General features: G+C 41.2%; 1 protein-coding gene across 3 annotated transcripts in view; it reads right to left on the reverse strand.

The window, feature by feature from the left end:
• Window positions 1-1153: 1153 nt before the first annotated feature.
• The window catches only part of SVEP1 (sushi, von Willebrand factor type A, EGF and pentraxin domain containing 1), a 128080-nt gene continuing 116526 nt past the window's right edge, over window positions 1154-12707 (reverse strand). For all 3 annotated transcript variants that reach the window (XM_050987141.1, XM_050987140.1, XM_050987139.1), the window contains 4 exons: window positions 12147-12242; window positions 9287-9382; window positions 5267-5360; window positions 1154-3695 (listed from right to left, as the gene is read on the reverse strand). In XM_050987141.1, coding sequence (XP_050843098.1) covers window positions 3665-3695; window positions 5267-5360; window positions 9287-9382; window positions 12147-12242 — 317 coding nt within the window. In that variant the 3' untranslated portion in view covers window positions 1154-3664. The remainder of the gene's footprint in view (window positions 3696-5266; window positions 5361-9286; window positions 9383-12146; window positions 12243-12707) is intronic.

Genomic DNA, 12707 nt, shown 5'->3' on the forward strand with positions numbered 1-12707 from the left:
CAGAAAAGAATCTGCAGTGTGGTAAAAGCAGCAGGGATCCTTTCTGCTCTAAGTGAGGATCCAAACTGCTTTAAGACATTTCAGACATGCACAAACTGTTCCTCTCTGAGATGCAAAGGAGATTTCTGGTCAGACTGTTAAAGTGTAAGGGTGACTCCTCATGTTAACAAGTGCTGGCACACAATAACCCTGTCCCGTGCCCCCCCAAGAGATCAGAATAAACACTCAAACATTTCCCAGTGTACTTCCAAGCAGCGAGACATAGGTGTCAGTAGACTCCTTTCAGAGTTTTAGCTTGTTCAATGGTCGCAACAAAGAGAACAGGGGCAGGGAACGAGCCTGTTCTTACCACACATCCCTTTAAATAAGGCAGTTCTCTGTGTTTCCAGAGCATGTACAAGACCTAAGTCCATGTGCGCAGGCATCCCAGCTGTTCTCACTCAGGATTTTTACCCATATTTCAAACACTGCAAATTTCTATCTTTTTTATAAGATACACACTAAATTTCATTAACAACACTATCAGTAACCTCACACCACCTTTTCAGTTGCTCAGCTCAGGGGAAGGCTTTCAAACATTGACCACATTTTGCACTTCCAAGTCCCCACTTACGCCTGTGTTTCCAAACATTGACAGGTTTATGACATTATCTCCAAAAAATTTTACTTTCTAAATCTTTTGCCTGTTATGTCATACATGCTCCTTGTTTGGAGGAGTGGTGTTTGAGTTAAAAAAATTTCTTCCTGTTACAATGATTCTTTACCTCATTTGTCCAGGAATATGGGCATTTCCATACCTTTAAAAATTCCAGCACTGTTGCAGAATAAAACAAATTGTATCTCCTTCAGTGGTGAGTGAAGCAGGTTTTAATCTGACTCTTCATGCCAATGGTAAATTTGGCCTTTACAAGTTTAAAAATATGCCCTAGCAGAAGAAAGGATTGGAAAAATGAGGTGCTAACTGCATTTTTATCCACATATCAAATCTGGACTAATCCAACACAACCTCTTAAGTTTGCTGGCAATTGTTTTGTCTTTTTGCTTGAGTGGAGGTCAAGCAATTTTTGTAGTCTTTGCCATCAGATCTTAAAGATTAATATATTAATATCATTGTTGTGAGGGTTTACAAAAAGAATACCATGTTGCCTCTATATAGGTACTAAACAGGGTGCAACTTTATTTACAGTGTAAAGTGCATCACATGGAAGTCGTTTAAAACACACAACAAGCAGTGACATAAATGACAATACAGTACTGGGTAGGGAGGGGAAAATATTCCAGCAAGTACCAAAACATCATCAATAGCACTAATATGACAGCCTCTAGTTTCAGCTATTCTGTCCTAACACCACATCTCCTTACAAAATGTGTTGACTGGGTTGATCCCTGGACTCCATGTACAAGTCACCAGTGTGAAGCTGGGATGCTAAAAGCTATTCTCCAGCCCTAAACTGTCCTGCAATGTCCTACCAGATCTAAGCACTCTCCTCACCACTGCTGTTCTGCTCTGGACATGACCAGGACAGAGCCATAGGACACACCAGAGAAGCACACTGGAAAAGGGACAAAAACATGAGAATGACACATAAAGATCTACTTTTCTCACCTATGCACTTTTTCCCTTGAGAAGTCCTGTGTTGCTCACTGCAGCTTCCCTTCATTTGCTGTTAAGGCAGCAAGGAAGTCAAGGAACAAAGTACCTACAAATGGTGGTGACAGTGTGCTGGAATGTGGACATTACTTACTGAACATTAACTTCAGTCAAAGCTGTAAACGTCGATGGCTGTGGAGCTGGGAGACAGAAGATTTTTGCTACGTGCTAGCAGAGTCCATTAGAAAAAGAAAGTTGTGGGAGCTAAAACCACAACTCTTCAGCTGGTTGCAGCTCCCACTGGGAAGGAATCTACATTCACATTAATCTGATCCCCTAGTGACTCCTATTCTTTACTATCTGTTTTTCTTTTAATTGGCTGAAAGCTCCTAATGGTTGACAACTTTGTTTCTTTTTTTCTTCCCCATTTCTGGTCTCAGGCTAACAGCCATCAGTTATGTGTCAGTATTTACTAGAGCCCTGTTACTGTAACTGTGAGCTCATTTTGGTGTCCTATCACTTTCCTGTATCAGGGTTCATGCATAAAAGGAAGGTACATCCATAAAGTGGGGTGGGGCAGTTGTGCACACTCTTAAATCTGGAGGGTAACTAAGCAGGAATAGAAAGCTACAGAAGGTAACATTTATTTCTCTTTTTCTTTCCCAATGATAACTGCAAATTACACTTTTTTCTTATTATTGGGAAAAATGGAGCTTCTGATCAATGACTCTTGTTCTGACTCTAAGATCTTTTTTCATAAAACAGACTTTTTGCTAACTGATAACAGTTACCAAACATGTGACTTTCAAAGATGCAGATGATTTCTGTCTTGTACTTCCACCACCCTACTTAGTCATAAATTTTGACATTTCAACTCATCAGAGCATGACTTAATGGTGGCACTCGTGTGTGTTTTCCTCAGACACAGGGGGATCACCAGTCTGAGAATGAGAAATCTGATAACATGTATGCTCTCAGTATTTCTCAGTCAGCTGAACATTTTTGCCTGTGTGTTCTCAAGAGAGGCCTTTTCCTATTTTTTGAGGATTCTGCATAACAAAACTGCAACATTTTGGCAAGCAATAGCAAATTTTCACTTGTAAACCTAAGCTGGTGCCTTCTCTCTCCATCTCAGGGGCAGTCAGACGTTGGGACCCAATCCTAAGACATCAAAAACATTCACCTATCAGATACCTATGAAGAGATGTATTTCATTTATACTGGAAAGGGATAGTGGTTACAGGCAGGTCGTGAGTCCCATGGCAAATGGAGAGTGCAAGTTTCAGAGATCCATCTGCTTCCTGCTGCTGGGTCCTGGATTATTCAGCTTAGAGCTATACCTGAACAGCCTGTAGATCAGAAAGCTTCAAAGACTTGTTGGCTAGACTTAATCCATTCTTCTCTGAACGAGATCATGTTCCCTCATCTCTTTTACTAAGAAATTTCATGTAAAACTCAAGCTGATGCCTCCTATTAAGTCACTCTCCAAGGAAGTTAATGTCACATGAACTACACTACAGAATCTTATGCTCGCCAGAAACTGTGGTTACAATACAGACCTTACCACATGCAGTTATAATTTTCATCAACTGAAGTTCCAAGACAGGCCCAATGCAGAGTTTAGTGGCTCATTCAGCCTTGTGTAACACACTTTACTGTTGAGTTGCTGGACAGTAGTATGCTTTGGTAGCTTGTAAGCAGAATTGCCATATTCTGTTTAATCATGGCTGGCAGTATAGTAGAGTTTCATTAGCTTACTTAATGTATGAAATGGGAGGGACTTCCGCTTAAACAACCACTTCCTCAGTGGATTGTAGGAATCTTTACATTTGTATGTGTATGTGTGTATGACACCTGTGTAGCAGCATATATTTGATAATACTTTTATAAATGAAAAATACAGAGGATTTCTTTAAAAATTGAAAGATGTATCACAAAATAAAATACAAAACAAGAGAGCTGGGGAGGGGTGGGGGAAGGGAAACAATGGATTTGATTTACAATGCATTAGAATCCAAGCCCTGGTGCCTAGGCTGAAGAAAGATATCTGAATGTAGAATTGCTGCTCTGATGTTAAAAGGGATAGAATCCAGCCTTCCGTTTCCTGCATCAAAAACCCAAAAAAATATAAAATCAGTGGTGTGCTGAACATATCAAATGATCAACACTGAGGCACAAGAGGATGGTGTCTGAAAGTATACCAAGGATTAGAATGCCACAGCTCAAAGAAGTGGAGAGCGTGGCCATGGGAAATAGAAATATCTGACATAGCATATATCTGGAACTAGTCTTATTCTGCATGCTGATAAAAACTTTGGGACCTTTCAGCTTCCCCTTATAAATCCACACCCTATTAACCTGCAGCAGGGAAACTCTGCTATCATGTTATTTGTCTGTATTGTTTTAGAATTCCCAGGTATCATATCCCATAAAGAGCCACAAGTAACTGAGGCCAAAACTTAACAATATGTGAAAGAGATCTCAGAGCTTGTTTCTGTCTTTACTTCATCCACCCAGTTATGTCTGGGAAACGTCCTCTCAAACAAATGTCCTCTCTGGAAGGGACAAGCTGCTAGATCCCAATCCTGCAGGGATAATGACCCACCTTCTGTGTTCTGCTGCACAGATCTATGCACTTGGACAAAAAAATCCAACAAAAGAAGCCAAGGATAGTCTGGTTTGGGAATAGCCTGAAGAGATAAACTCCACTATTTTTGGTTATTATGCCCACTGGATTTGGGCTTCTCTGCTTCATGTCCTAAATGGAAATACTACCAAACGTAGACCTTTTAGTCTAAAGCTGTCCAAAAAATACTGTTTGCTGGCAATACATTTAATTGCTTCACAAAGGCACCTATAATCATAGCTGACAAATGAACACTATTTGTTTTGGACAATGTGATTTCTCAGTCAAGCATCTCTTCTATAGCTTTAAGATAAACTGTCTGTCAGAGATTTAGGTAAGAATGTCTGTCACTATCTGCCCAGAAAGAAGAAGAGAAAAAATTACAATGTCACAGGCTTTATCTGTTCCCTGCAGAAAAATATTAATATTCACCTGGTTCTTATTTAACTCTCCAGGATAACGACCACTGTGTTCAGTAAGAGTGAGAGCGAGTTGACGTATATGCATTTTTTGCTATCGTGGCCCTAGAGCTGCCAGGAGATTTGAACTTGGACTTGTGTCACAGGCACCTTGTTGTACTCTTTAAATGATTACATCACTCAATGCTGGGTGTAAGATGACTTATTATTTATGACAAATGTTGCATAATGCCAGTCTTAAACATGGATCTAGCTAAGGTATATACAGTTGAAAATGAACACTAGTAAAGAGTAAGCCACCAAAATTTCCCAAAGAACATTCTGTATTACATGTCAAAATCCCACTTCCATTTACATAATGAAAAAATCAGTCTAAACATTGTGGGTTTGCCTGTCTGCTTACATGTAAAGATAGAATTTTCTGAGTTTTCTACAAGTTTGGCAATCATTTTGCAGAGTACCCTCTAAGGTCTTTACATATTTCCCATAAAACCTGAGGCATCAAAAGGTTACTGATTTACAGAATCTAGAGATGCTCTAAATGTTAAAATTATTTGCTCATTCCTCATATTTAGAGTTCAGTAGGGTGTGATTCAGTCTAGCCCCAGGACAGTGCTCAGCAACACTTACCTAGAGCAGTCAGGTCCAGTCCAGGAAGAGGGACAGTAGCACCGATTTGGTCGTATGCACCTCCCACCATTTAAGCAAGGCAACTGGCAAACAGCTGCACACAAACACACACAAATTTGCATTAATGAGCACATCCATAACGAGCTGATTTAGTAGCAGGACACTGAAAATCCATATGCTGTATTCTGTTAAGAATGAGAAGGGCAGCCTGAGAAGCATACATCTGCTAGGTGTGATTTGACTCCTTCCACTACTTTTGCTCTCTGATGCATTGTATGAGCTGCCTGAAACAGCCAGTGTATAATTTTACATTGCCTTAAAAATTCTGTTGTTCTTTGATTCCCATTAAAACAACAAAGGAATGCAAGCAAAAGTAGGAGCAAGAATTAGAAGAATCATGAGGAGAACAGGAATAAAATGTAGATTTTTTTTTAAAGGCATGTGACAGCTTAGCACTAGCCAGGACAAGCAGATACCAGACATGGGAAAAAAGTATAGAAAGAGACAGCATAAGCAGAGGAAGCTGAAGGTCAGAAAGCCATGTTCAGATCAATAGCAAGCAAGGAGCAAGACTTCACGGAATGGCACCTGTATGGAGGCAAGGAAAGGAAGCAGAGAATGACTAAGATCCTGAAAGACACTGGATAGCCCTAAGAGGTGAGACTAGGTGCAACAGGGCATTGGAGAAAAAACCCCTGCCTGCCTTACAGGTCATGCTTGGTCTGGCTGAACATGCTTTTGTGTGACAGACTAACCCAAAGGTATCACGTAACCAAACAAAAGTCAAAGTTTCAAGTCTTCTTATCAATTTTGAGATTGAAAGGTAAAGAACCACACAGTTTATAGAATCAGTTCAGATATACACTTAATGAGGTCCTTCAAACACACACATTTATATTGCAGAAAATATGTGAACACTTTAAAGCAGACAATGCCATATGTAGAGGACAGCCCTAAAGATACTGGTGAGAACAAAGTCTGGGTTTTTATTTTTGCAAGTAATATGCATCAGGAAGCACTGATTATTATGGAATTACAGGAAATGGAAATGAGTAGTCACAGCAATGCAAAAACCCTACTCGAGTTCCTCTGGGGCAAACAAGAACAAACAATGGCAGGAGGCTATTGTGATAGACCATCCATATACAATTAAGTGCCCCAAGTACATAATGTTGAAAATTACTTCTGATTTTGGAATGAAGCTTATGACCAAAACATCTTTAGCTGTCAGTGAAGTATTTCTCTATCACAGCAAAATGTCAATATCAGTAGCTGAAACAAGAAATGATTAAAAAAACTTCATAAGCAGTGTTTATGATGCAGATGCAGTTGTTCACTATAATTTTCCCTTTAGCTACTGAAAAGCAAGTCAAGCCTGTACAGATTTGAATGGCTGGCCAAAAAGCCAAGAAGCTATTTATCCTCCTCAAGCACCTATTATAGCTGCAAAGCTTGTGAAATATGAGAGGAAATGATGCATTACATGTTAGGCAAGAGTCCCTTCAAAATACAATAGTTCAGAGTTAAAATGGTCTCTCTGGTATTCCAATTTTCTGCAGAAGGATTTGGTTTGCAGTGTATCGCACAGCTTTTCCCCCAGATTCACTATTCTTATCAGTTTAACAAATACTATGAACATTCATTAAGAGAGGCATGAATCCTTCCCAGCTCACGCCATCAGGCACTTCAAAGTCTTGCAGGAAGGCAAAACTGGGCTTTCATGTTAAGTTCCAATTAAAAATCATTAAAGAAACACCTGGACAATAAAAACACAGTGAAGAAACTGAAATATATGTTTAAAAATAGCTAATATTTTTAAGTGTTTAAGATCTAACAATGACTGAAAGATGTTTCAGTTATCAGTCAGTTGCTGAGCTTTACTGTCTTTTCACAGGGAAAAGTCTTTCAAAACCTGGTGCCCATTCAGTCTTCACATGGAACCCCAAATTCTAAACTCAAATTAAAATATTTTCTGTAACTGCAGCCAACCTTATCTCACACAAATGGATTTGTTAGGCCACAAACCTGGACACTAGAATCACTCCCCTCCTACCCCTCACTATTTTTGTGTGCTCCATGACCTTCACCTTTGGTTAGGTGAAAGTAAGAGATCTAGTAAAAAGAAGAGAACATTGAATTTGCTCAAAGAACTTAGATGATACCTAATGTAAGGCACCCATGTACAATGTATCTGTTGAACTCAATCACCCTCAAATCCTTGCTTTGGTGAGCTCTCTGTCCTGATTCAGGTCTGTCCTGGTTTGAAAGGAAGTGGTTTTTTTTGGAGACAGTGGTTAGCCCAGTGGGGGCTCAGATGTGAATATTGGCACCTGTTTGGACCAATGAGGAGATGGTTCCACCTCTGAGAACACAGGGTATAAAAAGCAGAACTGGTAGGAAGTGACTCTCTTGGCTTTTCGGTGAGCAAAGGGATCGGTCAGTTCTCTCTCCCTCTCCGGCTGTAGGCCGGGTGGGGGAGGGGAAAAGGCCACGAGGCGCCGTGAGCTAGGCCGGAGGCCTTGGATCTTGGAGAGAGAGACCGGGGGGGGGGGAAGTGAAAGGATGGAGGGGTGGAAGTAGTGAGGAGCACCGAGCAATTCCCCCCCCCCACCCTGCTTCCTAGAGAGAGAGAGAGAGAAAGGAGTGAAAAGAGGTAAGATGCGGCTTACAGCTCCTGGGAAGTCGGCCAAACATGAGAAGAGAGTCCGGCACCTATAAAAGATGATTTTAACCCTTTTTTTTCCCCTCATGATGGAAACCTTCCAAACGTTGATCCTCCCGGAGGACAGAGATAAGAACAAGAAGAAATGGACAAGTGAAATGAGAGGTTTGTGTGAGTAGGGAGTAGTGGAGATAATGAGAAGAATTTACTTGGGAAGAGATAAACGGAGGAGCAGTTTTTTTCGTCTGTGGACGGACTAACTTTCTATTGTAACACAGAGACTGCGGTTTTGGGGGGAAAGCAATGGCTCAGATCCAAGAAAGGCAGTGAAGAGTAGTGGTGGGCAGAGATCAGAAATGAAGAGGATCTCTGTCGTGAAGCCCTAGCCCCGGGGGAAATGGGGGGGATTTTGTTATCCCAAAATGGAGAGACTGTCATTTTCTGGAACTGACCAAAGTATCCTTAAAAAGAGAAACCCCAAAAGCAATCTTCTGGTCCATTTCCATGGTGAGAGCATGGAATATGGAAAGGGGTTAGTCAAGAAATGGTGGTACAAGGAGAAGACTCCTTCCTCTTTAATAGAATGTATTGATTGTTTGAAGAAGGATAATGGACTGAGAATTAAAACCTGGGAGATGGGGACTGAAGGGAGATTTGAGTTTGCACTGTATGTTGTAATGTGGGTTGAGAGGGGGGAGGAGAAATGTGTTTGAAAGACTTCCATTCTGTTCTCTGTGTGTGTGTGTGTGTGTGTGTGTGTGTGTGTGTGTTTTAATAAAGCTTTTTTCCCCTCTATTCCTAAGTTGGAGTTTGCTTGCTCTGTTTCTGGTCACATCTCACAGTAGACACCAGGGTGGATGTGTTTTCATGGAGGCACTGGCATTGTGCCCAGTCCAAAACCATGACAAGGTCCCAGGCAATCAGTGGGCATCCATCCAATCAGACAGCTATGTGGTGAAAAACCTCTATAATACCTGCAGCTTGTTTGTGAATATAATGATGACCTGAATTTCCTGAAGATGAAAATGAAAATCATGCACCTGGAATTGAGAAAAATAGTTTTATTCTTCTCCTTGGAAACCCTTTATCCTTTACACTGCTTTTTGCAGGAGGTACTTCTGTGAGCACTGTCTGTCCTTTTTGAGAGCAAGCTTTTCTGGGAGTTTAAAAGACTCATCAGGAAGGGACAAGTCTGAAGGTAGTTTACAGCTGGGAACAGCAAATCTCCCAGGAACATTATTTTAGGCCTGGGTTTTCCTGTTACAAGCTTAGGAGTTTTATGAGTCCCTAGAGAACTGCGCTAGGTATTGCTAGCAGAGCTCCAAAAAGTGAGAAAAAATGCAGGTAAGAAGTTTTACCCATATGGCAGCGTGATCCAGTCCATCCGAGGGGGCAGTCACATTGGTAAGGGGCCACACAGCGACCTCCATTGAGACATGGCAGAATGCATATTGCTATAAGGAGAACCAGAGAAAATAATTATCTCCCATGAAAGCAAAGAACAGAGTGTGCAACAGATGAACTTATGTTTAACTGGAAACTCTACTGCCCCTTGAAGTGTTTGCATGGAGAGCTGAGCTGCTCAGCAGAGCTGAGCAGGACCTTCCCACCAGGCATGAGCAGCACATACAACAACATGACAAAGAGTAGTGGCAAAAAAATGGACAGGCTGGAGCAACTGCTGGAGTCCTTCAGCAGTTGTAGGCTGCTTGTAGGCTCTGTGTTCAATGAGACAAGGCTGCTTGTATCTCACATGTAATATCCACAGATACTGGCCTCTTCTGTGATGGTGCTAACAAAACCAGTTCATGCTTTATTCACAAAAAACTGGACAGTTTGTGAATTCTCTGGGCTTCCAGATGTAGCACCCAAAACAATTTAATCTGTGTCCTGCCCATAGAGCATTTTGTCTGTGCCAGTGAAAGCATGCTGAGACAGGTGAGACTATAAGCCCCTTGGGGAAAGGCAGCTTGGATACAAGGCATTTTGGGTGGAAAAGGCTAGGGCTGGAAGCTCTGGGGAAGAAACAAGGCACATACCAAGCAGCTCATGACCTCTGAACAGAGCAGCAATTGAGCTACACTGCTCCTGTGAGCAGATCTGCAAAATTCCCATGTGTTCATGCTTTAAGCATCTTCACAAAACTACCATCTCCACTATGCTAAGTGAACAAAGTACTTGAGTGTACATGCTCTAAGAAGAGCAAGAGTTGAGCTGGGTCTCGAATTTGGACCCTCAAGTGGGACTTCCAGTAGAGTTTAATACTAGGAGGATGGATGAGGGCTGCAGAACACTGAGGTAGGGGTTCTTTTTCTGCTGCTGCAAAGCAGAGGTCAAGCTGAGCAGGTGCAGTCATCTTGGATAAGAAAATAGTTGTGAACTTCCATGGACCTCACAGGACTAACCTGTATCACCAGGAAATATTTTATCATTAAACTTGTAGTACCCTGCAAGTTTTTTAGAATGGTCAGGACTCTCTCAAGAAGATGAAGCCTATATTTTTTGTGAAATGTACTGTGAACTACAAGGTGACTGAATTCTCTCAGTGGGCTTGCTGTGGCCTGAGAAGTTAGTGCACAGTGCTAGCCCTCAAAAATTCCTTGGGCTTACAGAACAGGCCCTCAACTTCAAATACTAAATCTGTTTTTCTGTTCACTGCTGCACTTTGTTTGACAAGCAATGCAAAATTGGTATTGCACTGACCAATTGCGGGAATTCTTTTCTCCTTTTCTAACTATCTATACTAAAGCAACAAACAAACAAACAAACAAACAAACAAACAAACAAACAATCCCCTAATGCCTGTACCTGCATGAAGTGTGACCTGCCAGGTCAGTTGACAGTCTGAATTGGATGATGACTGAAATCATAAATGAAATGCCTGGTTCTGGAGAATGCCTCAAGTATCATTACTGATGAAACTAATAAACTCAACTGTGGGATACCAAACAATTTTGTCAGACACAGGGTGCAAGCCTCTTCTGCTGAGAGTGTGAGACTTACTTGTAAGTTGCATGTATGGCTCTGGTGATACTGCCAGGCACAGGGACAGCAAAAAAAGGAGCTGTGTAAATATACCATATAGCTGGAGTTTCCATAAATGCAAAAAGAGAAAACTTGATGAACTTCTTGTTCTCATTCTGTATCCACCACTAATTGTGCCATGGGCAACCAATACTGTTAAAGAGAAGACTTGAAAGCTGCAGAGATAGATTCAGAGGACCACTTAAACATATGATACTTGAGCCAAATTCTTTTCCAAGAACTAGATGAGAATGTGCACAATTTTTGTAGGTTTCCATGTATACTCAGGGTCAGGGGCAGTAACTAGTGACTCAGATCTGGGGACAGTGACACCAGCCCTGCTGTAGATCTTGGACACGCTAAAGCCTTACCTCAGGGCCATACTGAATACTAAGTACTAAATACTAAATACTAAATACTAAATAAAGGAACTTCTCTTTTCCATCCACATAGGCCTATGCCTTACTATGTGTACAGTAATAAGATTGCTCATGCAGCAGCTATGCCAGCCTGAAAGGGTTAAATCTCCCAAATTCCCTATGCTAAGACCACTATGAAGAGAAAAACGGATCAAACTGGCATCCCAATGCCACCCAGGGAATCTGATTTGAGAGTCAGATTTGGATCTTTTCAGTGAGAGTAGATCTAGTTCTCTAATAATTTGGAGATCCATGACAGGAAAAACAAGTCTAGAACATGTGATGCACAAGTACACAGGTCAGGAGGGACAGCATGAAAAATGTGACACATTACATTATTTAAATATGAACTGATGAGGTTCATAACCACAGACTGAAAAAAACGGAAAACAAGAAACTAATGCAGCCACCAGCAGAACACTCACATCTCTTCTGTCCTAATCTCTGTTCATTCCCCAAAATTATTAGGTATTGCGATTAGAAACAGACTTTGGAGAACTGAAACAAGGGGTTCTTCAACCACAGTGAAAGAGCACCCAGAAACAAAATCACATCAATGTAAGAAGTGCTTGTTTTGCTTTGAAGATGTAAGGGAATGGTTATTTTTCTAGAAACAAGCCAAGTATATACCTTTCTGTTCCCTTTCATTTGTCAAGAAGAATATATTAGTAATTTTTATGGTTTTATCTCTTATGCCTCTTCTGGTTCACTGCAGTAAATTCCTCTGTCTTACCAATAACACCCTTAGGATTACAGTCAGGGATGGTATACATACGCTCTTCGCAGAGACGGCCCATCCAGCCATCCGGACATGAGCAGGCGTTGGGTCGCTCGCAGACGCCGCCGTTCTGGCACGGGAACCGGCAGACAGCTGGAAACACCACGACTGCATTACAAACTCTGGACACTGAATTAGAAGCCTAGTAACTCAGCATCTTGCACAGACCTTTGCAGTTTTAAAGCTCAGAGCAGAACAAACAAGTGCAGTGAAGTTCAGAAACATTGCCTGATTTTGATTTCAAGAGCTACATCATCTTCTGGCTCTGGGTGTTTGATCAGGTACTGTAAGCAAGAGTGTGGGAATCACTGAGATAATCAAAAGATTGTCCACAGAGAGAATGAAAATGTAGACATATTTATAGTTGAATAAATTATTTGGATAGTGTTTCAAGGCTGACACTATCCTTTTTCCGATTTTCCCACTAACTTTCATAAAACAAAATGAAAATACCCATACAATACACCAAAAAATCTATTACCCTCCTCACCCCTGCCCCCAGGCCTTATAAATTGACTCTGGAATAGAATCAAGCTTTCTTCTAACCTTGGTATGAAA

Source organism: Serinus canaria, chromosome Z (genome assembly GCF_022539315.1).
Source record: "Serinus canaria isolate serCan28SL12 chromosome Z, serCan2020, whole genome shotgun sequence".
Classification (NCBI taxonomy): Eukaryota; Metazoa; Chordata; class Aves; order Passeriformes; family Fringillidae; genus Serinus; species Serinus canaria.